The sequence below is a fragment of the Patella vulgata genome, chromosome 3 (assembly GCF_932274485.2).
Source record: "Patella vulgata chromosome 3, xgPatVulg1.2, whole genome shotgun sequence".
In the NCBI taxonomy this organism is placed as follows: domain Eukaryota; kingdom Metazoa; phylum Mollusca; class Gastropoda; family Patellidae; genus Patella; species Patella vulgata.
In genome coordinates, this window is record NC_065881.2 from 2,384,925 (window position 1) to 2,410,903 (window position 25,979).

At 37.3% G+C, this 25,979-nt stretch overlaps 1 protein-coding gene and 2 long non-coding RNA genes across 5 annotated transcripts in view; 1 reads left to right on the plus strand and 2 right to left on the minus strand.

Annotated features, from left to right (window-relative positions):
* The first annotated feature begins 1,221 nt into the window (after window positions 1–1,221).
* The window catches only part of LOC126814700 (uncharacterized), a 99,799-nt gene continuing 75,041 nt past the window's right edge, over window positions 1,222–25,979 (plus strand). Inside the window, exons 1-2 of one of the 2 annotated variants that reach the window (XM_050540045.2) lie at window positions 1,222–1,893; window positions 2,192–3,201. In XM_050540045.2, coding sequence (XP_050396002.2) covers window positions 1,543–1,893; window positions 2,192–2,974 — 1,134 coding nt within the window. In that variant the 5' untranslated portion in view covers window positions 1,222–1,542 and the 3' untranslated portion in view covers window positions 2,975–3,201. Of the gene's footprint in view, window positions 1,894–2,191; window positions 3,202–25,979 lie in introns of those variants that run through there. The other variant, XM_056099620.1, reaches the window with a different exon arrangement.
* On the minus strand, window positions 3,289–7,382 carry LOC130012205 (uncharacterized). 2 transcript variants are annotated; one of them, XR_008787579.1, is made up of 4 exons: window positions 7,258–7,382; window positions 6,882–7,084; window positions 6,542–6,655; window positions 3,289–5,293 (listed from the first exon to the last, which is right to left on the minus strand). It is a non-coding gene; the product is annotated as an uncharacterized LOC130012205 (long non-coding RNA). The 2 variants fall into 2 exon arrangements; XR_008787578.1 differs by lacking the exon at window positions 7,258–7,382 and having other exon boundaries at window positions 6,882–7,240.
* LOC130012208 (uncharacterized) lies at window positions 18,812–25,967 on the minus strand. The gene is made up of 4 exons (XR_008787584.1): window positions 25,858–25,967; window positions 20,599–20,669; window positions 20,306–20,359; window positions 18,812–20,080 (listed from the first exon to the last, which is right to left on the minus strand). It is a non-coding gene; the product is annotated as an uncharacterized LOC130012208 (long non-coding RNA).

A 25,979-nucleotide genomic window follows, 5' to 3' on the forward strand; every position in this document is an offset into this window, starting at 1 on the left:
AATCAAGTGGTGTGGGTTCGATCCCTGCTTATTACTGGCCACCGTCGTGCTAAAGACCTGTACACGTGCAGGCTAATTAATTGATGGATTAGAGAAATATCATATGTCGACGGTGTTAAAAAAAACTCAACTAGAACGCCCAGGGTCACATCCCACTTGTCCGGGATCCCTGTCAGCGAGAGGCGTGGGGGGTCGATGAATGTTGGACACTACGTCTTGTCACGTACAAGCGGGGAATCGAAACCATGCCATTTGACTCAATGACAGACCTTATGATCTAACGCGCTGGCGTTAACCATTCAGTCACGCAACCCCAAGCAATATTTGGAGAATTAATCTCTCAACTAAATATCCGCTTCAACCACAAGGATATTAAAGATACATTGTCACAAATGTATTTATCAGGTGGTTATTTCCAGTAACAGTATGACATGATATATGAAAAGTTTAGACGCCCAATCTTACTAGGAAACTACTCGATTACCGTATCATCTCAATGGAAGCGGACGTAAATTAACCTTGATATTATATCAAGTATTATAATATCAAGGGAGTCGCGGTGGCTCAGTGAGTAACGTCTATCATAGAGTCAATTGGCGTGGATTCGGTTCACGCATGTACGTGACTAATACCCCGTTCAGACGCTTATTTTTAAACCAGTTCAAAATCGCCGGGGTTTTTAAGACAGCGTCGTGTTGCGTTCACACGTACTATAAGTCAAACCTGTTTAACTATTCTGACCTCTTCGGTCGGAGGTTAGAGTTAACTATGCATGCGTACATACCATTTCCTGGTAGAATATGTAAACATCCTGTGAAAAAAAAATCCGCGAAATTTGTTTCTCTTACTCTCGGATAGTTTATACACATTTCCTAGAAATGAATACTAATGCTTTGAGACATAGAATTAAACAGTTTAGACAACGACAGAGTCAACAAAGGTACTTCTTTCTGATGCTAATGAGTGTCACTTCTGTGATATTCATGCCAACCAACAGGAGAATATGGTCACGGTATCACAGTGGCAATTGGTGGAATCACGCATACAGGTTTGGTTTGATATATTCATATATATTGTTTTAAAATTTATAATCATTATAATATAGTCAAATATGTACACGGACAAGGTGTATAAAACAAATATTAACCAAGGGGTCATCAATTAAATATTTATAGAAAATATAACGTCCCCCCCCCCCAAAAAAACAAAACAAAACAATCTTCACACAAATAGGCCTGTGCTATTATATGTGCCATATAGACAATTTTTAATTTCGAATAATAATAGTTGCATGCTTAAAAGAGCTAAATTGTTAATATTTGGGATCTAGAAATTGACACAAATGGGTCGCAACACATAATTTCTAATTAGTTATATTCGTCGAAATACTCTAGATGTCTAAATCGAATGGCAATGTCTAGCAACTGGTTATTCCAGTCTACACTGATAGTATTTATTGTGCATGCTCTCCAGATAAGAATATGACTTGTGGGAATATGTCTAGCCTCGTTCTTCTAGTCCCTTGTTACAAATGACAATGAAATGCATTACACAATTCATGTACCAATGGTTAAATGTTTGTTTTGTCTCAAATATTGGATATCAGAAACCCATCTTTTCCCCGTTAAGATCACAAGATCAATGTTGATTGAAATTGACAAATACTTTGTGTTTTCAATGTCGCAGATTTTGGATGATATTGACTACTTTAAGTTTAATTATTTACCTAATCTTATTCCTTTACATTTTATTTTCAGCTTTTATGATGATATACAGTATTTGGAAAACTTCAGAATGTCAAAATGTACATTTGAATATCTGTGCAGAATTTTGAGACCATTTCTTGAGAAACAAGTAACAAGTATGAGGGAACCAATATCTGTTGAGCGACAGGTAGGCTATTTTGCATTTTATGATCGCTGTATTGGTTGAGATATTCACTTCTGCTTGGAGAATATAAGAACATGCAACACATACTATTATTTTCTATGTTGGCCGCCTACTGATTTGGATTGGAAGTAGATATTTGTTTGTACATGTAGATCGATGGCCTTAGTAAAAAACAAATCTAGTTTTGTCAATTTAATACTAGACTGAATAATAGATTTTATCACTGAACTAAAATGATTGGAAATATTGAGAACAATCTTCTACCCCTCCCATTTAAAGTATGGTAACCCTTTTTTTTTAGGTTGGCATAAGTTTATGGGTTTTAGGGACCAATGCTGAGTACAGAACTGTGGCTGCATTATTTGGGGTTGGCCGGTCAACCGTGTCTTCAATTATACACATATTTTGTGAGTCCCTGATTTCGATCAAGGACAAATTCATTAAATTTCCATCAGGTGAAGAACTGAATAGAGTTGTAAATGGGTATCGGTCGAAATGGGGATTTCCAAATGCAGGTGGAGCAATAGATGGCAGTCATATTCCTATATTAGGACCGAGCATGAACCATGCTGACTTCCATAACAGAAAAGGGTGGTATTCCATCATTGTTCAAGCAGTTGTGAATGATCGTTATGAATTCACAGACCTAAATATCGGGTGGCCAGGAAGTGTTCATGATGCACGAGTCTATGCAAACTCCAAAATATATGCAAAAGGGCTGTCTGGGACATTATTTGCCGGCAAGATGATTGATGTCAATAATGTGCGCCTGCCTATCGTCTTGTTAGGTGATCCGGCTTATCCATTATCCAACTTTCTAATGGAACCATACACAGACAATGGTCACCTGACCCAAAAACAAAAGACATTTAATTATAAGCTAAGTAGTTCACGCATGACGGTAGAAAATTCCTTTGGTCGCCTAAAAGGTCGCTGGCGCTGCTTATTAAAGCGATTGGATATGAATGTTGACAAGGTCCCCAATATTATTATGACCTGTTGCATACTTCATAACATATGCGAACAAGCAAAAGACCCATTTAGGGTTGAATGGCTAGAGGATGTAGCAAAGGGAGAAAACTAAATGCCTCAGCCAAATCAAAGAAACGAAGAGGCAATCAATGCAGACTGCACTAACATTAGAAATATCCTGGCTGAATACTTCCAGGAATAATTTAACCTTACAAAACAAATAATTAAGAAAGTAATAATTGGCCATACTGTTACATACACTCACTACAAAGAATTTCTATGTGTATATGCCATCTTTTGTTTACTTTTATTGTTTCATTTTGTGTGTTTGCAGAAAACTAAAAAAATGGTCAAACTAAATTGGTTTATTTTCATAATAAAAATCATACAACAGAAAAATAACTGATAATCTTATAACATAGTGGGTCTATTATAACTATATATGTGATCAGCTCTGGCCAAATGGTTGCTATGGAGTTCAATTTGTTTCCAAAATTTTCAATATCTTCTTTCTTAAAAGTAATATTATGGTACATTCAAATTTAAATATTCCAAGCATATTTCTAAGTCACATACTAATTTAAAGGTATTTGGATACAGAATTTAAATTGACACCTTTTGGCATCTTGATTTTTGATCCATGCATCTCATTAAGCCAGAGTTGGATTATATAATAAGAGGTCCAATTGTCATCTTTGTTGTCCATCATTGAAGAAGTGTATGTAATTAAAAATATACAGTGGACTCTTTCACTTTCAACATTGTACAAGACCGATACAATGCCGGATTATACACCATGACGGAATACTTAATTGTCTCAAAACCGCAAGTATTATTGTACCTCGAATACCAAAGTATTATTTTAATGCACCTTCGAATACCCAGAACTTAAAAATATGATAAACCTTTCTGTACATTTGAAACTTTATTATATAAAATTATTATGTTTTTACTTTGGGTGCGTACAAAACACTTGTGCGTCGTTATGAACAAAATATTATAATGATAGTGATTCTTCATCTCAGCAATTTATATTTAATGTTGCTGTATTTGACGTGAAAAAATCAAATGAAATACCAAGCACTCTCTTACAAGAAATTATAAAATTATCAAGGTTTTATTAACAAAGACTGACACATACTTTAAGCTCACCGATAATTGATTGCTTGTCGGTTAACACCCACTGATTGAAGGCCGGATTATCTAATGTTAATTCAACAGAAATCGTTTAACGGGGGTCCCCAGATTGGTCTAATAATTCGGAATATTCCGAGTCCACTGTACAAGCCTACACTATAAAGTTATTGATCAATTTTTAATTTATGTCTTTCAATTAATGTATTAAATAAAAGAGAATTTACCATTTTTGAAAACATAACAGACTGTTTTGTTCTTATTAGGGGCTTATCAATTGACTTACAAAGAAGAAAACACCCACCTCATACCGTTTCGCATTATTTGATAACGATAAGAAGCCAAGTCAAAACTTTGCTTTAGATATAAACAAGGATTGTCCTGTGTATTCCCAGTTCAATTGCTAAATGCCATTGAAACAATTAATCTCATACTGGTAATTTAAATTCATAAAAACTGAAATCACATAAAACGTGTTACAACTACAGTTAACTTTCACAACCAAGTACATATATCAGCTTCATGACACATTTGATAATGATATGGATATTAATAATTAAAACATGGAAATAAATTTATTAAAACTTGAGCCATGGTAAAATGGAATGACAAATAAAATTCATGTATTTGTAGAAACAAAAATAAACTGTTATCAATGACAATAATTGCGCTACATGTCAGATATTTTGGCACAAAATGGTATATCTTGAAAATAATATGATTCAGCTTCATGATACATTAAGTTAAATGATATGGATATTAATAATTAAAACATGGAAATTAATTTATTAAAACTCTAGCCTTGGCACAATGGAATGATAAATAAAACTATGTATTTCTACAAACAAAAATTAACTGTTATCAATGAAAATAAATGCTCTACATAGCAGAACTTTTGGCACAAAATGATAGGTCTTGAAAATAATATGGTTTTATAAATTTGTATATGTGTGTCCATTAGCTCCTTGTAAAAATTGTGGCTGCGGAACATGTCCATTTTGTTGTTGAGAAAATTGATGCTGCTGAAATCCCTGATTGGCAAACAAACTCCATAATCTTAATTCATGTTGCCTATCTCTTTCCCTATCCTCGCGTCGTTGTTCCTCAGCTCTAAGTCGATCCTCCCGTCTCTGATCTTTTCTAAGTCTCTATGAATCTGCCTCCATTCTCATTCTTTTTTCTTCGAATTCAAAATATGATCTTTCTTGTTCTCTTTGATAATTTATAAAGCTGGTTGTTGTCTCATTCAGAACACGTTGAATTATATCCTCTCTGTTTCTTTTTTTCTTTTCTGGTCCTGTAAGTAAATAAAATAACTCTTTAATGTTTAAATAAATGAACAATGATTGACAATTCGGGCCTCGAAATATCCCTTCAGTAACTAACCTGTCACTCTTAATTATCCAAAAACAACCACAATATTTACCATGGTGCCGTTACACATGTACTTCTGTGTAGATACTTCAAAATGCTATAGATGAAAACTTGTGTGGATGGTGTGTTAAAGTTCTTATACAATAATTGGGCGTGGTTCTGTCCCTGGAGGTCAGGCATGTACCAAAAATAACCATATTGTAAAGGAATAATGAAATAAATGTGACATCATAATGAGTAGGCCTATTGTGGTCTGGAGTCAATTTCCTGAACATTAGTAAATTTAGTCCACCTACTTACTACCTGTCAGACCTGTCAGAGAACATTTCAAGTCCTGCATTTTATTTCCATATAGGTATACACCTTATTAAGTCACTCTTCTGTTTTGTTTTACCTATTCATGGCTACACTATTTTGAATCCGATCTTATTATGTATTAAAATCATAAACAAAATTCTTTAGGTAAATAATAGCTATATAAAGTAATTAAGGGCGTTGTCACAGGTATGACTTTTTTGAACACCTATAATTTCTAATTTGATTGGGGGGATCACGTGGCTAAGTGGGTAAGACGCTGGCTCGCTAGCCTGGAGGTCAGGTGTTCGATCCCTGCATTGGCCGAGAAAGTTCATCTCGAATTTCCGGCGTGGTTTCCCTTTGTCAGTGATGCAGAACGGAGGGCCTGACAAGGACAGCTGCCTAGTCATTCGGATGGGACGAAAAACCGAGGTCCACTGTACACATTGGCGTGCACTTAAAAGATCCCTTGGCAGTTGGAATTCGATATAAGAGTAGGCCGTAGCGCCGCTGCCCGGGCAAAGTTTCCCTCATAGCACACTGTATGGCGTATGCCCGTCTTCAATTAGCCCAGGTTAGGTGCAGAAGAGTAGGACGTTAAACCCCATTTCATTTCATTTTCTAATTTGATTGGGATACAAAATCAAATGTTCCGTGTACTTTATAACCAGTAAACATACCATTTGTCCTGCACAACACTCATCTATACGTACAGCTAGTTTTCAGTGGGATGTTATTCTAGCATTTTTTAAAATTTATATTGAATCACAGAAGGAATTAGTGACCGGTTTACCACGTTCTTAGACAGAAAGCAGCTCCAGTGTTGTACTCTTTTCAAATATTGATAACCATTTAGAATAAATAGCAACTGAACCTTTTTTTTCTGGCTGTTTACGGAGGACGGTTTCTGTAGGCTCATTTTCTTCATTTTCCAAATTGACTCTTGTTGGTTCCTCATCATTATCATCATCATCAAAATCATCCAAATCTTGTGTTTAAATAAAAAAAAAAAAAATACCATTATATAATTTCCATAAGTTTTGATTTTAAAACACTAATTCTCCAATGGCTATTATGCAAAAAAATTTGATTTAATTTGTTTTGCGTGTATATGTGAGTTTGATCCCATGTTTGTAGGCTTATATTGCCTGCCAACTATCGCATCGATTTAGTCTTGCTCCTGACAATATAATAACAATAACATGTTCGCTTACCTGAATTAATACTTGTCTCCAGAATATGTGTTGGACGGGTAGCGGGTCTGGTTCCTAATATTTTATCCATAGCGTCAAAAAACTTGCTAGTTTTCTTGCCACTCCCACTTTTATTGTTGTGGTCCTTTATTTTTTTTATAAGAATGCTTCATATTCTTTATGCGATTCTTGCAGGCGTCTGCAGATTTTCTGTACCCATTTTCCTGATAGATAGAAAATATAAAATAAATTTACTACTAGAATATGAGAAAACCGGGATTTATGAAAAATGCTTACGCTGTTATAAATAGTATTACTAAAAGAGAACTAAATTTTATTAACTTGTAATATACACAACTAAAAACAGTTGTTTATGTAACTGTAACTGGTGGCTTACTGTACTCCAAACAATAGAGGGTATGAGTCTTCAGATTTCTATTTAATTGCCTAACTATAGACACTCTGAATTTAAATTCGCTGTTAAATTGGACACATTCAAGAACACACTATTTTTTATACATTATACTATTTTGCTCCATCTGTCTAAGATACGATCGAGAATTAACATTGTGAATGGGGAAATCTTTAGTGGTCTGTGACCAAATAAATAAAACTGTGCTAACAAAATGAAACTAGATTTGCCATGGCTAGATCTTATTCTTAAGGTCAACTCAATTCTCGTCGATGTCGCTGAGATGTAATAAGTAGAGCGTGTGATTGTTGGTTAGGGTTAGATTAAGTATTATGGCTAGGTCCAGGGTAAGGGTTAGGGTTGAGATTAGCGTTAACCCTGTTTACATCTCGTGACCTTTGGCCAAACTTGAAGTTGTCCTTATTAATTAGATTTAACCCTTTGTGCCTATCTTCCTATAAATTTTACTCGAAACGAAATATAATTTTATATACTTAATGTTGCAGTGTTTTCGGCACCATGTCCTTCCGGCACATTTAACCAAATGTGAATATTTTTGGGCATGGTAGGCCAACATTAGATAACTACAATGACTTAATATTGAAAATAACTGAAAAATAGATAAATTTCGTTTCGTGTGAAATTCTGTGTTTCAAATTTGAATTTGCTAGAGTTCAAAAGGTCAATTTCTGTTTATCAGTTTGCAGTAGAGTTTTTGGAAATTTCATTAATAAAAAATCAACAGTAAAAAAATATTTTGAGAAAAAAAAAATTAATATGATATGTAAGTTTAACGTGTTACTAGTGCAGGTAACTGAAAATTACGAATTTTGCCGTCAGCTGAAAGAAGCAAAGCAGTTGTCAACATTTGGCTGCGTCGAGTTGTTTTGTTTAGATTTTGAGCGGATACTAAATCACCGGAATTCACTTTGCAAATATCAAAATTTGACCCCAAGGCCTACCTCTGTACATATATTTTGCATTAATATTAATAATAAATAACTTAAAAACACCGATGATCACCGGAATTTACTTTTAAAAACATATAAACACCGGAATTCACTTTCAAAATATCAGAATTCGCCCGCAATCCCTTCCCTGTTTACATATATTTTGCATAATTAATATTAATAATGAATTTCCTTAAATACACCAAAAATGACTACTACATACGCCTTTTAGATTTAATTTGGCTCTTTGTAAATTTCACATAATTGTTCATTTCGGGACTAACACTTGGTTCAATTATATTTCAATAATTCACATGCGCGTATGGATTTTTTGGAGAGGGGGCAGAGGAATCGGCTTACACTACATGAAGATCTGACCAGTTGTACTGGGAGGTCATGTCAGGTGTCATACAAACGGCTTTTGACCCTATGAAAGACATTGATTAATCAATCAGCTTTAACCTTTCTAGGGGTTTACCCACAGTTCCGTGAAGATCACGCCAAGAACTCGCCGTAACAGACCGTTTCATTAGCTAATTTCTCACATCAACTAGAACGCCTGTTACATAACAACTCTTCCAGTGTAGTAAAGAAAAGAAAACAAAATTTTGTACTATTAAAAAACATGAAACGAAATATAATTTATAAAGAGCCGTTAATACCTTCAATGTGCCTAAATATTTCATGTAGCATATAGTCGATCATGACTCGTACTGGCTTTATATAACTTTTGGGAAATATTCCCCCTTATTCTTAGTTTGTTTTTTAAACGCCTACATTGAAATGTGGTCATATATTCAATTGTGTCACCCCGTCCGTCCGCCCATTCGTCGGTCCGGCGTCCACAATTGCTTATGGACGCTCTAGAGGCCAAAGTAAATATCCGATTAACATTAAATTTATACACATTGTTTAAGGTCATGAGACAAAGAAGCCTATTGATTTTCAGCAATTTCTGATAATTATTGCCAGAGTTATGGCCCTTGATCACTTCAAAATATCTTGTAGATGCTCTAGAAGCTAAAGATGATATCGAATTGACTTCAAATTTACGCGCATTATTTGAGGTCATGAGACGAAGAATCCAATTGAATTTCAACATTTCTGATAATTACTGCCAAAGTTATGACCCTTGATCACTTTGAAAAATCTTGTGACTTTCTAGAGGCTAAAGTTATCATCGGATTGGCTTCAGTTTAAGGTCTTGAGATGAACAAGTATATTGATTTTCAATGAATTTTGATAACTTGAACAGCTAAATCCATGATATTAAATGTTTCGTATACTAAACGTTAGCATGGGGCAGAACTTCATTCAAACCAAACAAATTTTAATGATTTTCTAATAATTAATTGATGAGTTGTTACTCTTAATCGGATATTAGTGTATTATAATTGTTTCATTACTAAAAAAAAGTAAAAATATGTGACTGCCCGGATGATTTAGCTGCTGTGGGCGTATCTTTCGTTGCCTGGTAACCTATCTTTTTCATTTTGAGTAAATCTGTTGTCTGCATCACTACAGTCCAGGGACTGTACAGGGGAGCTGGATGGCCGAACAGTTAACGTGTGCGTGTTGTATCATAAGGAGTAGGGTCGCTCGCCAACCTCGTGGGTTTTCTCCGGGTCCTCAGATTTCCTCCCACTACTAAAGACCCCTACGCGCAAGCGAATTATTGACATAAAATTAAACCATATATGTTTGTCCCGAAATTACCTAGTTTGTGTCGAGTGGATGTTAAACCTCATTTCTCTCTCTCTCTGTCTCTCTCTCATTTATATTATGAGATAAAAAAGTTCATTGTTGGTGGCACAGAGATAAACTGTTCTAATGATTACCATGGGAACTGCCAGATCCAAGTTATAAACCATAAAACTACACTGTTTTTTAATTTTAAATGTAAATATGTTTAGATGATTTATATAGAGGGGGTGGGTGGAGCTGCAATTTTAAGGCCCTTCTGACTTGGGGAAAGCCCCACATAATTGGTTAGATTTTCGAAAAATACATTTTCCATGCATGGAACAGTATTTCTGGTAAGTTGCAGCCATTTAACTGATGACCATATAAAAAGTCCCATTTTTAGGGCGTGGCCAGGTGGGCTTTAGGACCATCTGACTTGAGGAAAGCCCCAACATTTTTGGTTAGATTTTTGAAAAATATGTTTTCCAAGTATGGATCTTTGTTTCCAGTAAGTTTCAGCCATGTAACTTGTGACCATATAAAAAGCCCCATTTTTAGGGTGTGGTCGGACATACTTTAGAGCGATCTGACTTGGGGAAAGCCCCCAAATTTTTGGTTAGATTTTTGAAAATTGTATTTACCAAGTGTGGATCTTTGTTTCTGGTAAGTTTCAGCCATGTAACTGATGACCATATTATTAGCCCCACGAGGCGATATTGGGTGTGGTCTGATTTGGGGAAAGCCCTGGAAATTTTGGTTAGATTTGTGAAATATTTACTCCGACTATGGATACCATTGTCCCTACAAAGTTTCAGCCATGTAACTTATGACTTAATTTTAGGCCTACTTTAAGGTGCTGCTGCGGCTATACGCCCCACCAGTGCCCGATCTGACCAACTGATTTTTACTCGTACGGACACCTGCTACGAATTTGGGTGTTCAAACCTTTTGTAACTGATGACCATATTATTTTGTCATTAGCTCCTGGACTATAAGGCACCTGTCACTGACAATATCAGGCACCGATTCAGGCTTTGTCAGACACTAAACCTCTGATGCCTGTCATTTTGTCTGGCACTGATTTGTCTTTTTTATTGATATTATTAATACATGTCCGGCGGTAAGTTGAAAATGTCAGGTACATATACTCTTTCATTAGTGCATGACATTTTGTCAGGTACACGTAAAACCGTTATTTCCAGGCAGGCCTGTGTACATTTGTTGTAAATTGTGATTTCTGTGTCTTGTGTGTGGTGCAGTAGCAGATATTGGACAAGACCAGTCGATTTACACTGGCCGAGAAAGTTCACATGGATTTTCCACAGGGTTTCCCCTAGTCACTGGTGCAGAATGGGGACGGGGGGAGCCTATAAAAGAACACTTGTCAGTTTGATTCCAAATCAGAGTAGGCCGCTGTCCGGACATAATTTCCTGCATAGCACACCGTATGACATATGCCCATTTTAATTAGCCCAGTCGGAACAGAACAGTAGGACATTAATCTTGATTTCGTTTCGAACGTTTAGAAATATTTTTTCTCTATTTCAGATAAAACAAATTGAACAAGTTTGATCAGGAAAAACAATGAAATGAAATGGGGTTTAACGTGCTACTGTTTTGCTCCTTAACTGAGCTAATGAAGACGGGCATACTTCATACAGTGTGATATGAGGGAAATTGTGCCCAGACAGCGGCGCTACAGCCTACTCTTATATCGAATTCCAACTGCCAGGGGATCTTTTACGTGCACGCCAATTTGTACACGGCACCTCGGTTTTTCGTCCCATCCGAACGACTAGACAGCTGTCCTTGTCAGCACTCCCCCCCCTCCCCCCGTCCTGCGCCACTGACAAGGGGAAACCACACCGGAAAATCTGGATGAATGTTCTCGGCCAATGCAGGGGTGGTGAAGTTGAAGGTAGACAAGTGAAATGATATGAAATAAGGTTTAACGTCCTACTGTTCTGCACCGACTGGGATAATGAAGATGGGGATATACGACAAACAGTGTGTTATAAGTGAAATTTTGCCCGTACAGCGGAGTTGACACTTATTTCGAATTCCAATTGTCAAGGTTTCTTTAAGGTCCCCGCCAATGTGTACACGGGTCCTCGGATAGTCGTCCAATCAGAACGACTATACGTTGCCACTTGTCTGTACCACTGACAAGGAGGAAATACGTCGGAAAAAAACGATGAACTTTCTCGGTCAACAATAATGAGACCTCCAGGTAACCAAGACAACGTCCTACCAACTGAACAACCGTGGTGTCCTTTTGAAACTTGACAAAGTGAAATGAAATGAAATTTAACGTCTTACTTATCACCACCGACTGCAATGAGGGGCCTACTTTTATTTCGAATTCCAGTTGCCATGGATTCTTTTACGTGCCCGACAACGTGAAGACTGCAAAATGTCCCTCATAGTACACTGTATGGCGCATGCCCGTCTTTATCAGCCCAGTCGGAGAAGAAAAGTAGGACGTTAAACCCCATTTCATTTCATTTCTTTTCTAAATATTGAGCTGGAGATTTTGATCGCGACTTTTTTTGAGTTTTTCCACCGGTAAATCGAGACTATACTATACCCTCAGTCAACCAGTCCCCTCTTACTTTATGACTCATTCCAAAATAAAACGAAACGCGACATTTTGTGTAGGTTTATGAGCCGGATGAGTGGGAGGGGCAGAAATGATGAACCCGAAAAAAAAAAATCCTTTGGTTTTGCAACCGAAATCCCATGTTATTTCCACCCGAATTCCAATCAACCAATCAATCAGACGTTGGCATTGACCTGACACCAGAAATTTCACATCCCGGGAAACAAAGCTCATGCCCAATAAAATGTGGCGCATAAAGCAGAGTGACAAGTCTACAATGGCTTTAAACACTGTGTATTTTACTGATTTAAGATTTGTACCCATAGATCAATTTTAAATAATTTGGATTCCCGAAAACTTGATAATAAACAAAATGGTGGATATCTGAAAGTGTCACACACAATCCACTTAAAAGACAGATCCTATTTCGTTTCATTTTTTATAGTTCAAAATTTTGTTTTACTTGTCTTTACTACACTAGGATCTGGAAGAGTTGTTATATTTTTTTATTTTAAATGTTAAGTGTGGTACTTGAGCTTTATCTCCGAAAGGAATGTTTCTTAAGAGCTGAAAATGTCATATAAATTAAATTGTGGTAAATCTCTCGACATTGCATCAACACATCAACACATAGTGTACAGGAGCATGGGAATATACTCTCTCTCTCTCTCTCTCTCTCTCTCTCTCTCTCTCGTTAACAAACAGACAGTGCTAGATTCACATGTGGGCTTGGCAGGCTGAAACCTACGAGGGTCTCAAGATATGAGGGTCATCGGCTCGATATGGGTGAGTGGAGGGTGGGAAGGCTCATCGGGCCATGATAGGGGTCGGGGGTCATCGGGCCAAGAGGTTGGACGGGGGGCGGGGCATCGGGCCATGGTGTATAATATTTTAACTCTAGTCTTAAACATTCGACACTATCCTCAATAGTGTTTAACAGACACTTTGATCTTCCTGTTGTCGTGAGGGTGGGGGTGGGGAGGGGGGCTTCATCTAAACCTGGCAATGCCAACAGAAAGACAGACAGAGCTAACATGTAATGTGTCTGATTTAATTCAAAAATTTAGTTGCCAGTTTGTTTTGGATTTTTTTGGGGGGAAAACTAGAAACGGAAGATTCGTATGAAAACCGGGGAGCCACAGTGGCTAAGTGAGAAAGATGCTGGCTCGCATGGATGTAGCGGGTTTGATCCCGGTGTTGTCCAATGTCCCGTGAACTCATTGGCGTGCACGTAAAAGACCCTTGGCAGTTGGAATTCGATCGATACTAGAGTAGGCCGTAGCACCAAATGGCGTATGCCCGTCGTCATTAGTCCAGTTGTAGCAGAACAGTAGGACGCGTCCGGATAAGCGGTTTTGACGTTCACGTCCAAACGACTCAATATCGCGAGACACGGTACATACATTGCATACAAACACAGACTTTTATTTCGGAGACTTTGTTAAAATCGGGATGGTCTCTTTAAACCCGATTTCATTTCCGGATGAAACTCAAAAGATTGAACAGGTAAACCTTTGTCAGGTACAAATGTGATATCGAACCCTGTATGGGTGGTAAATTTATGATATAGTTCGTTCACTTTCCTTCAAATGCAAAAATTAAATAGAACAGTTAGCTCCCTTCTTTTCGGCAGTAATCGATTTAATGGCGACGGGCATAAGCCATGATTGAATTTTTGCACGGACTCTTCATCAAGTCCAAATTTCAAGAATTTGCGAACGACTGGACGTTTTTATGAGAACTTGGACCAGTAACTGGGGTGGCGCTCTTCGAAGAACCCTAAGGCCCAGTTTTATACTACTGGGGGATACTTGGCACCCATCCATTCTAGTCACGGCTAGTTGCATATTGGGATCCCGAATATAAAGTTGAGTAACGAATAACGAGGTAGCTTCATGGATATGGTGATTCAGTTCCTTGTCCATAGGAAGCTTATTTTTTTATCAGACTCTCGGTAAACACGAGGCTTTCCATTGATAAATATTAGATAGAGCTCTTAACAAATCACGGACATCAACGTATAGTCGTTCGGATGGGACGAAAAAAACGAGTCCCATGTACAAATTGGCATGCTCTTTAAAGATCCCTTGGCAGTTGGAATTCGATATTAGAATAGGCCGTAGCACTGCTGTCCAGGTTACATTTCCCTCATAGCACTCTGCATGGCGTATGGCCGTTTTCATTTGCTCAGTCGAAGCAGTAGGGCGTTAAACCCCATTTCATTTATCATATCGTAAGATACGTTCCTCCCACAGCTAAAGACCCCTTTATGGAGATTATGGAAATAAAATTGAATCATATGTTAGTCCCGAAATGACCAAGTTTGTTTCGAGTGGACGTTAAATCCCATTTCACTCTCTCTCTCTCTCTCTTTCTCACTTTGATAACTATTCAATGATTCTTGAACACCTCTTCCGAAGAACTTCTAATTAAATATTATATTGTTAAATATTATATAACAAGGTCAAAAGCTTCAAACATCCGTATTTGATTTCTTTAAGGTTGAAAAATTTATTGTTGTGAATGCTCGAATATTCCAGAACATCCCTAAATATTCCTTCTAACACCTTCTCCGAAGAGCTTCGAAATGAAATGAAATGAAAAGAAATGGTTCTACTGTTCTGCTCCGAACTTGACTAATGAAGACGGGCATGCGCCATACAGTGTGATATGAGGAAAATATTGCCCAGACAGCGGCACTACGGTCTTTTTTCATATAGAATTCCAACTGTCAAGGGATCTTTTACGTGCATGCCAATGACTAGACAGCTGTGCTTGTCAGGCCCTCTGTCCTGCATCACTCTCAAAGGAGAACCACACCGGACAATCTGGATGAACTTTCTCTACCAATGCAGGGATCGAAAACCGACCTCCAGACTAGCGAGCCAGCGTCTTACCCACCTAGCCACCGTGATCCCCTTCGAAGAGCTTCGAAGTCATTCATCTATTTCAATCAAATATAGAACAAATCTACTTTGTTTAAGAAATAACTTTAGATTTGAAATAAGCCTAAAAGATAATTGTCATACTTAGAAATCACAATAAACAAACTCAATCTAAAGTTACTAAATTAAATACCCTTAATGATGATATAATTGACAACTTAAATCGTTTATGAAAATATCTCTCTAGAATAGCAGACGAATTGCCGTCTGCCAGCATTCGACCCATCTTTTAACCCCCAACATAAACACCAGTGATACAAGTCCCTATTATCCAGCACTATCTAAACTATACAAATCATTTTAGTCTTGCTCATCAAGTCATCTCAAAAAATTAACATTGAAATTGGCTATTGTAAACCTTTTCACAAGATATTCTTTTAACCCCTAACATAAACACCCAATGTTTGTCAATGATACAAGCCCCTACTATGCAGCTCTTTCTAAACTATACAAATCATATTAGTCGTGCTCATCCAGTCATCTCAAAAAATTACCATGGAAATTGGTTATTGTAAACCTTTTCACAAGATATTCTCAGCCACCTCTGAATTATAAAGTCATCAAATATTGCAATAATTGAAACATGGAAATTTATAATTAGTATTTAAAACCAGGTTTTCTCATTGACACTAAATGTACTTAAAATCTGTATCGCTCTTATAGGTGTGCAAAATACAGGCAATGATTTTATTTATATATATCATATTTTACTTTTTACTCTTTTATACATACTCAACTCTTACACTATACACATTATAAATAATTTTACTGTTCACTCTTTTATATCTACTCAACTATTAGACTATACATATTATAAATAATCAAAAATATTTGTTTTAATTATTGTATATTATTGTATTTTACTTTGCCTGTGTGTCATATATACATGTAGTAACAGGGAATACTTTGCCCGTGTGTGTCTTATATAGTAACAGCGAATACTTTGCCTGTGTGTGTTTTATATAGTAACAGGGAATAAGTAAAAAAATAAATTAAAGGTGTGGAAATTATAAAATACTGTAAATATTATAATGTATAATTATATTCTGTGAATAAATATATTACAAGCTAAAATAAATATCATTAGTATATCATGTATTATATACCTGACTGATATCATTACAATATCATTAGTATATCATGTATTATATACCTGAATGATATCATTACAATATTATTAGACCTCTACTATTGATCAATCAATTATATGTTATGATACTTCGTTTAGTCATAAAATACTATATTACTCGTCTAATGATAGCAGTTGTTTTAATGTTGATTCATTTCACTTGAATAGATGTTCGTTATACCCATTATAAATAATTACATCACTTGTACAATATAGCTTAGGTTAACCTTTGTTACAATTCTGGTTCATTCCACATGGGAGCCACGGTGGCTCAGTGAGTAAGACGTTAATTTGCTAACCTGTCAGTGATGTAGGACAACGTATAGTCCTTTGGATGGGATGAAACACCAAGGTGAGGTCCATTGTACATATTGGCATGCACATAAAAGAACCCTTGAGAGTTGGAATTGGAAATAAGAGTAGGCCGTAGAGCCTCTGTCCGAACAAAATTTATCTCATAGCACACTGCATTAGCCCAGTCGGAGCTGAACAGTAGGACGTTAAAATCCATTTCATTTCATTTCACTTGAAATATACTGATTATAGACATTAATAATTCCCATCATATCTTGTAATACAGTAAACTTTGATGTTAATTATTCTCCACTATAAACCAATGATATGCTTGGTTTAGTATTAATTGGCCATCTATTATAGTTCATATAATATTAATAGTACATCATACTATGATATGCTTGGTTTAGTATTAGTTGGCCATCTATTATAGTTCATATAATATTAATAGTACATCATACTATGATATGCTTGGTTTAGTATTAGTTGGTCATCTATTATAGTTCATATAATATTAATAGTACATCATACTATGATATGCTTGGTTTAGTAGTAATTGGCCATCTATAATAGTTCATATAATATAAATAATATAGGATGTAGGTAATAGTTAACATGTACAGAAATTATTCACCTTAATAAGAGAGAGAGAAAGAGAGAGAGAGAGAGAGAGAGAGAGAGTTTCGTTATTAACATATTTTTCAATTTTATGTAAATGATTTGCTTATGCGTATGGGTCTTTAGAAGTGGGAGCAAAATTAAGAGGATGGGCCCTACTTCTTGTCCCGTACAAGCGGGGAATCGAAACCACACCACTTGACTCATTGCAGACCTTATGATCCAACGCGCATGCGTTAACCTTTCAGTCACGCAACCTCCCGCAATATTTGGAGAATTAATCTCTCAACTAAATATCCGCTTCAACCACATGGATATTAAAGATACATTGTCACAAATATATTTATCAGGTGGTTATTCCCAGTAAAAGTATGACATGATATATATGAAAAGCTTAGACGCCCAATCTTACTAGAAAAATACTGGATTACGCGAAAAACAGGAACTGTACAAAAATGTCAGGGTATCACTAACTGCCAACCCGACGGCTCATTGTATGCTAGTTTAACTGAGGGAGCCAACACGACGGCTTATTGTATGCTAGTTTAACTGAGGGAGAGGTTGTTATTTCTTGATCGAACGGTTTGTATACGGTGAAGTATCTTTAAAATATTCTGGCTTATCTTGATATAACTGACGTTTTAGTCATATAACCACAAAATAAAATAGGAATGTAATTTAACATTTCGTTAACACAACACAATACTACCGGCTTTTTATTCTGTTATTAAGGGATGTTATGCTAATGAGAAGAATTTTGCCCTGACAGCGGCGTTTCATCGAATGTATTTTACGTGCACGCCAATGTATACACGTAGGAACCATCCGAAGGACTAGTCAGGCCAATAGACGTTATACCCCTGACAGGTGAAACTCAGACTCGACAAACCTCAAGGTTCTTCTCGAGAATCGAACTTAATTCCCTGACATCAATATGTTATTATCAGAATACTTAGACATTGATTTATTGTCTACGGTATCAACTCAATGGAAGCCGACGTAAATTAACCTTGGTATTATGTCAAGTATTATATTATCAAGGGAGTCGCGATGGCTCAGTGAGTAACGTCTATCATAGAGTCAATTGGCGTGGACTCGGTTCCCCGCATGTACGTGACACAGAATAGGGTAGCCTGTCCACCCTCGTGGGTTTTTTCCTGGTCTATCATATACATAGAGTCAATCTGCATGGAGTAGGTTCCCCGCATATACGTGTCAACGAATCTCGTGGGTTTTTCCGGGTCCTGAACTGCGGTTTCCCTCCACTTAACCCCATATCTATCTATCTTTCCCTCTAAATATAATCTAAACGTGACATGTTAATACTATTATAAAGATAGATCTAGGAGTAGCCCGTGTCACCAACACTAACAATATCCGTCGTCCTTTAATATAACATACATTCATAATACACCGCTAGATATGCATAGTGCTAGATATGCATTCATATATATAACATAAATATAGTCTCAATATATATCACACTATAAGTTGATCTACTTCCATACTACCTATGAATACTAACTCAATGCATGAAATTCAAACAAAAATCGAAATAATAGAACAAAATACAATACAAGGTTACGATATTCTAAAATATATAAATTAGCTGAGGTCAAAAACAGTGCTAAAAAGCAAATTAAACAATTAATCAATCAAAATAATACAGTATTTGATAATGAACAAGATATTCTAGACACAATTCACCAATATTACCAACAACTATATACTACCCAAAACATTGTCGAAAACCTAATAAACTCCTATATTGAAAACAGTAACATAAATACCCTAACTAACACGGAAAGAGATTCCCTGTCTCATTTCATATCTAAAGATGAAGATCTGAAGGCGTTACAAAGTTTCAGATCAAACCGTAGCCCAGGCATCGACGGTATTCCAGGAGATTTCTATATCAAATTCTTTGACACAATAGGAACCGACCTGACAGAAGTAATAAACAACATCTATCTACAGGGTGAATTATCTAACCCAATGAGAACCGGTATAATAATAATTAATTATAAGAATAAATTGTTTGTCTATAAGAATAGAGGCGACCACCGATTATTTAAGAACTATAGACCAATAAGCCTGTTATGTGTCGACTATAAAATCATCACAAAAATATTAAGTATATGAATGAACACAGTTATTAACAAATTGATCTCTAAAACACAAACGGGAGCCGGACCAAATAAAAGCACCTTCGATAACCTGTATTTAATTGATTCAATCCTAAATTATTTAGACACACATGAAACTAATGCCTATATCTTATCGTTTGATTAGGAAAAAAGCCTTTGACCGTATTGAACACAATTATATAAAAACCCTACTAAAACATATGAATTTTCCAAATGACATTGTAAATTGGGTTACAATACTGTTTAAAAATTTGAAAAGTAAAGTTCAAGTAAATGGATCCTTCTCTCAAAATATCAAAAATAATCGTTCGATCCGTCAAGGTTGTCCACGATTCTTTATTCCTTACGTATAAATGTTGGCTCTGTATATAGCTCTCAACTAAATTAAGATAAAACCGAAATCCACCATGTTGGTGTTCGTAAACCATCCCATGACTCATTTCCTGAAAATATAAACATAAACATTAAAACAGACACAATTAAATTACTGGGCTTTTGTTTTGAGATCAATAAAATGGAAAAAAATCTGGTTACCCCTCATCATGACGATTAAATCAACTATTAGTCACTGGTCTACTTACAACCTATCGATTAAAGAAAAAGTCTGTACTTGTACTGGTCACTCATTGATAGTAAGAACGTACAACCAAAAATAAACAAACACCTACCTCATATAAATTTTGAAAAAGTTTGGCATAATTTATATAAATGTCCAACACTATCTGAAATAGAAAAAGAATTTATGCACAAAATAATACACAATGCATTTCCCACAAAAGATATTCTCCACACTCGAAATATTTACGTAGATGACTATAAATGTCAATACTGCAAGAAAAATAATGAAACCTACAGTCACTTATTTCTACACTGCCCTAAATTACAGCACTTTAAATCCTTTGCTGCTACACATATAAACAATATACATTCCACAAAATCCTTCCATATCATGTATCTCTACCTCTGGATCATATGGTCCAACAGAATGCATCCCTATATCAACAACATCTCCAACCATCTGATATACCAATTCTATACAAAAAGAAAAGAAAAGAAAATATAAATAAAATCACCAAGCTTCACCCTACTCTGCCTTACTAAATTCTCTGGTGTAAGGCAAATTATCGTTCTGTGTGAAGCTTCTAAATTAATTACTCTATTATGTGACTAAGCTGATCGTGCTATTTACTTTTAAGTTGCCATAACTTGGCATCTTAATCATCTTTCGTTTTCGTTAAATGGCACTTTCATACTGTGTCGTATAAACAAAATACCCATGCACCCACCGAAATAATTGTATGTTCAAAAGAAAAAAAAGAAGCAGGTGCAGGTTCGAAGGCATGGCAAGAGGAATATCAGTTAAGTCGTCCACGAGCAAAGTCGTCCACACGAAAAATCTGGTGAAGTCGTCCACACTCGTTGGTGCAGTCGTCCACATAGGCGTACGGGGAAATTTTTGACTGGGGGGCGGGGGGCGGGCGGTGGTGGTTGGTGCCAAAAAAATGTAGTTAGGTTCTTAGTATGTTACATAATAATAATAAATTCGCTGTTAAATTGGACACATTCAAGAACACAATATTTTTTTTATACAATTTTTACAAAGTACAATTGTGTGCCCAAATACGTTGGTTAAGTCGTCCACACGACATAGTTTACTTTCGGGACACATTCGCTTTATCATTTCGGAACATCTCCACGCTAGAGCGGGCCCGTTTATTAATAAACAACAAAGTAAATTGTACACTAAAATATATTAACAATCAAATATTTATTTTTTCAGTTACAACAAAAAAGCATTAACGAAGGATTTTTCAGGCGGGATATCCGTGTGGGGAAGAATCGCCATGGAATTGTTGCCACAGAGAATCATTGAATTTGTTATATTTATGAAATTGTTATGTATTGAAATTTTATTGTACACTTTATATTGTACACGTATCATCTGCGGGCACTGGATCATCTATTAACCTAAAAAATCAAATAATACAAAATACTAATTAACCAGGGACGAAATGGCTCGGATGGGACAAAAAACCGAGGTCTCGTGTATACATTGGCATGCACGTATGCCTTGGCAGTTGGAATTATTGGGTATTATTAATTGGGTGTTATTGGGTAATTCAATACGCCCGGTCGGGGCATATTAGAAAAAATGTTATAGGCCAAGGCATGTCATAGATTTAACATTAAAATCACCTGGGGAAAGAATTACTAATTACTAATTACTGACATCATAATTATGAACATGCTTAGAGTTATAGCCCTTGATTTCACATAAAACGTATCAAAGCTATATACAGGGCTGAGTTATTGCCCGAATTTCATGAAATTTGCTAAAATCCATATCAGCGTGAATTTGACCATCTTTCTTTTATTTAAATTTGGTTTTGGTGTTCAATAGGAGAATGTCTCAGTCACGAATACGGAAGGACTCCTCACTTTTTTTTCTATTTGCAATTTTTCTATATACACCCACGCGTAATATAGGCGTATAGAGTTGTCGGCTGTCGGTCAGCTGTTTCGTTACACAAATTTACAAACCTTGACAGGATGATCCATATCCATTTATCCTGCATTGTTGCAGTTTTATAGTAAAATAGATAGGGTGACTAATGTCGTCCAAGTTTATAAAACAATCAATTATTGTACCAGGTGAGAATATATAATAAAAATACATCACCTATTGATATATAATTATATATAAATAATCTTGTCTTGGAGAGCGGCGCGACAGCTTACTCTTACACGGAATTCCAATACCTGCACGCCTGAGTAGACAAGAACTGTCGGAACAACTAGGTGTTATCTATTGCCAGGCCCAAAGTCCTGCACAATGGAAAACGGGGGAACCACGCCAGTTCATGACAGTACATTTAACCCCGTATTTATCACAGTCACACCCAATATATATAATACTAGAATGGGGTTTAACGTCTCCTCAATTTAAGACTAATTAATGTATTTTTCTTTTCAATCGCCAGGCGTGCAATACGATGGTGAACTTTGCCTGGAATGCCGCTTTTTACCCTATCCGATGGATTAGGCACATTTCCTTTGTCAATTCCGCCGGGGCCACCCTGAAAAGCGAGAACGAGTTCTTCTCGGGCCCATGGCGTGATTCGAACTCTAAAACGCAATTTAAAGTAATATTTAACTGTAAATGATGTTACATCAAAACCTTCTTTTAATTTTCTCTACCTTAATTATGGGGGGTTGGATGGCGGAATGGTTAGCACGCGCGCTGTACCATACGGCCTGTCATTGAGTGAACTGGCGGGGTTTCGATTCCCCGGTTGTACGTGACAAGGAGTAGGGTCGCCTGTCCAACCTCGTGGCTTTACTCCGGGTCCCCCGGTTTTCTCCCACTGCTAAAGACCCCTACGCACAAGCGAATGATTAAAATAAAATTGAACCATGTGTTAGTCCCGAAATGACCTAGTTTGTGTCGAGTGGACGTTAAACCCCATTTCTCTCTTTCACCTTAATTATGTTTTATTAGTCGCTACCCACTGTAAAATAGGGTGTTGGATGGCCGAATGGTTAGCGCGTGCGTGTTGTATCCCGTGTCGGAGCGGCCCCTTTTACTGATCGCGGAGCCCGGATGGGGGAGTCCGGGGACTTAATAATTAGTAAATTTGCCGGTGAAAGTGTCTGGTGAATTCGGTGAAATTTTCGGATTCCGAATTCCGGCCCACACCCAGCACACCCGGCCCAGAAAGTCTATTATACCAGCCCATTCCAAACTCCAGTGATGTCGTGGCGGCCCGTTAAAGCTACCGGCCACATACAACATGATCATCATCGCTGCATGACCGGTTCAATACACCCCCCCCCCCCCATATAATGTTCAGAAGAAAAAGGTTTTATTAGACGAATTGCACCAAATTATTTTTTTCATTTTTTGTCTGACCGGCCGATGGCCCAATCCAGCCCTGGGTGTTTCATAAGATCTGTCATTGAGTCAACTGGCGTGGTTTCGATTCCCCGGTTGTATGTGACAAGGAGTAGGGTCGCCTGTCCAGCCTCTTGGGTTATCTCCTTGTCCCCCGGTCCCAGTCCTACGTGCAAGCGTATTATTGAAAAAATTGAAATACACTGTATATGTTAGTCCCGAAATTACCTAGTTTGTTTCGAGTGAACGTTTAACCCTATCTTCTCCCTCTCCATTGTAAAATACTGATTATTTGTTTGTTCTCAAATCCCCCCCCCCCCCGCATCAACAGTTGTAATAAAATAAGTTTATTTTAAACAATAAACCACAGCACATAATTATGGAAATAATAATTTATTTTGACATTAGGAAGTAATCGCTCTTTCCACCGTAAGAATATAAAAAAATGTCCGCCTAGTATCCGGTATCAATTTTGGCCTATCTTGATATTACTGATAACCACAAAAAACACAACACACTACTCCCGCTTTTTTCTGAAATGACATGAAATGAAATGAAATGGGGTTTAACGTCCTACTGTTCTGCTCCTAACCTGGGCTAATGAAGACGGGCATACGCCATACAGTATGCTATGAGGGAAATTTTGCCCGGACAGCGGCACTACGGCCTACTCTTATATCGAATTCCAACTGCCAAGGGATCTTTTACGTGCACGCCAATGTGTACACGGGACCTCGGTTTTTCGTCCCATCTGAACGACTAGACAGCTTTCCTTGTCAGCCCCTCCGTCCTGCATCACTGTCAAGGGAGAACCACGCCCGCTTTTTTCTGTTGTCAAGGGTGTGATACTAAAGAGAAGAATCTTGTCGGGTCATGGGCATTTCATCGAATTTCTTTTAAGAGCACGCCAATGTATACACGGGTGGACCTCTGTTTATCGTCACATCCGAAGGACTAGTCAGCTTAACGGACGCTGTCCCTGGCAGACGAAAATCAGGATCGACAAATCTCAAGGTCCTTCTCAAGATTCGAAATGAAATAAAAATGAAATGAAGTTTAACGTCCTACTGTTCTGCCCCGAAATGGGCTAATGAAGACGGATATCCATACAGTGTACTTTCAGGGAAATTCTGTCCGGGCAGCGACACTACGGCCTACTCTTATATCGAATTCCAACTGTCAAGGGATCTTTTACGTACACGCCAATGTGTACACGGAACCTCGGATTTTCGGACCCTCCGAACGACTAGACAGCGGTCCGTGTCAGGCCCTCCGTCCTCAATCACTGACAAGGGGAAATCACGCCGGAAAATCTAGATGAACCAATACAGAGATCGAACACCGAACCTCCAGATTAGCGAACCATCAATATGTTAATATCAGATTACTTACACCTTTATTTATTGTCTACGGTATCTTCTCAATGGAAGCGGACGTAAATTAACCTTGATATTATGTCAAGTATTATATTATCAAGCGAGTCGCGGTGGCTCAGTAAGTAAGACACTCGTTCGTTAACCAGGGGGTTATGGGTTTGATCCCAGTGTTAGTTGAGAAACCTATTCTGGATTTTCCGGCTTGGTTTCCCTCTGTCAGTCCTACAGGAACACCGTCTACTCGTTGGGATGGGGCATGGTACTAAAATCGGAGAGTCCCGATGAACTTTCTAAGCAGGGATATATCGCCATGTGTACCCAGTCGTGTATATTATATCTAGAGGTTTATTAACTAGTTGATGCTTACTACATTGTTGAAGATACCAAGTTGGAGACATACAGAGAAACACGTGAAAGTATAGCTGTGTAAAAGTATAAGCATTATAATATATCTCACTATAAGTTGACCTACTTTCATACTACATATAGTCATAATATTAGAATTATGTTGTTGTTGTTGTTCTTAGCGTTTAACGTCCGCTTCCACCGAAGGTGATATCGCAGACAAGTTCATTTTAATGATCTTAGCGCACGCGCAGGGGTCTTTCCTGTGGGAGGAAACCGGAGTACCCGGAGTAAACCCACGAGGTTGAGAAGGCGCCCCTATCTCCAAGCCACATACGCTCACACCTGGGATCGAAACCACAGCCGCAAGCCAGAGGTGACCGGCCAACTAGAGGTCGAAGCGTGGCACTCTAGACCACCAGGCCATCCCAACCCCCCTATTTATAATTATGGACGTAGACCGCTAGATATAGTGTCAATATGATATAGCGTGATAGTGGTAGCCTCTGTTACCAACGCTAACAATATCACTTGTACTTGACATACATAACATACATTCATAATATTATAGACGTACACCGCTAGATATAGTGTCAATATGACCTACCGTGATAGCGATAGCCTCTATTACCTACTCTAACAATATCAGTGGTAGTTGACGTACACCGTTATCGTCTGGGTGACAAAGGCAAATGTCGAAGGTCATTATATCAAAACGAAAATAGAATT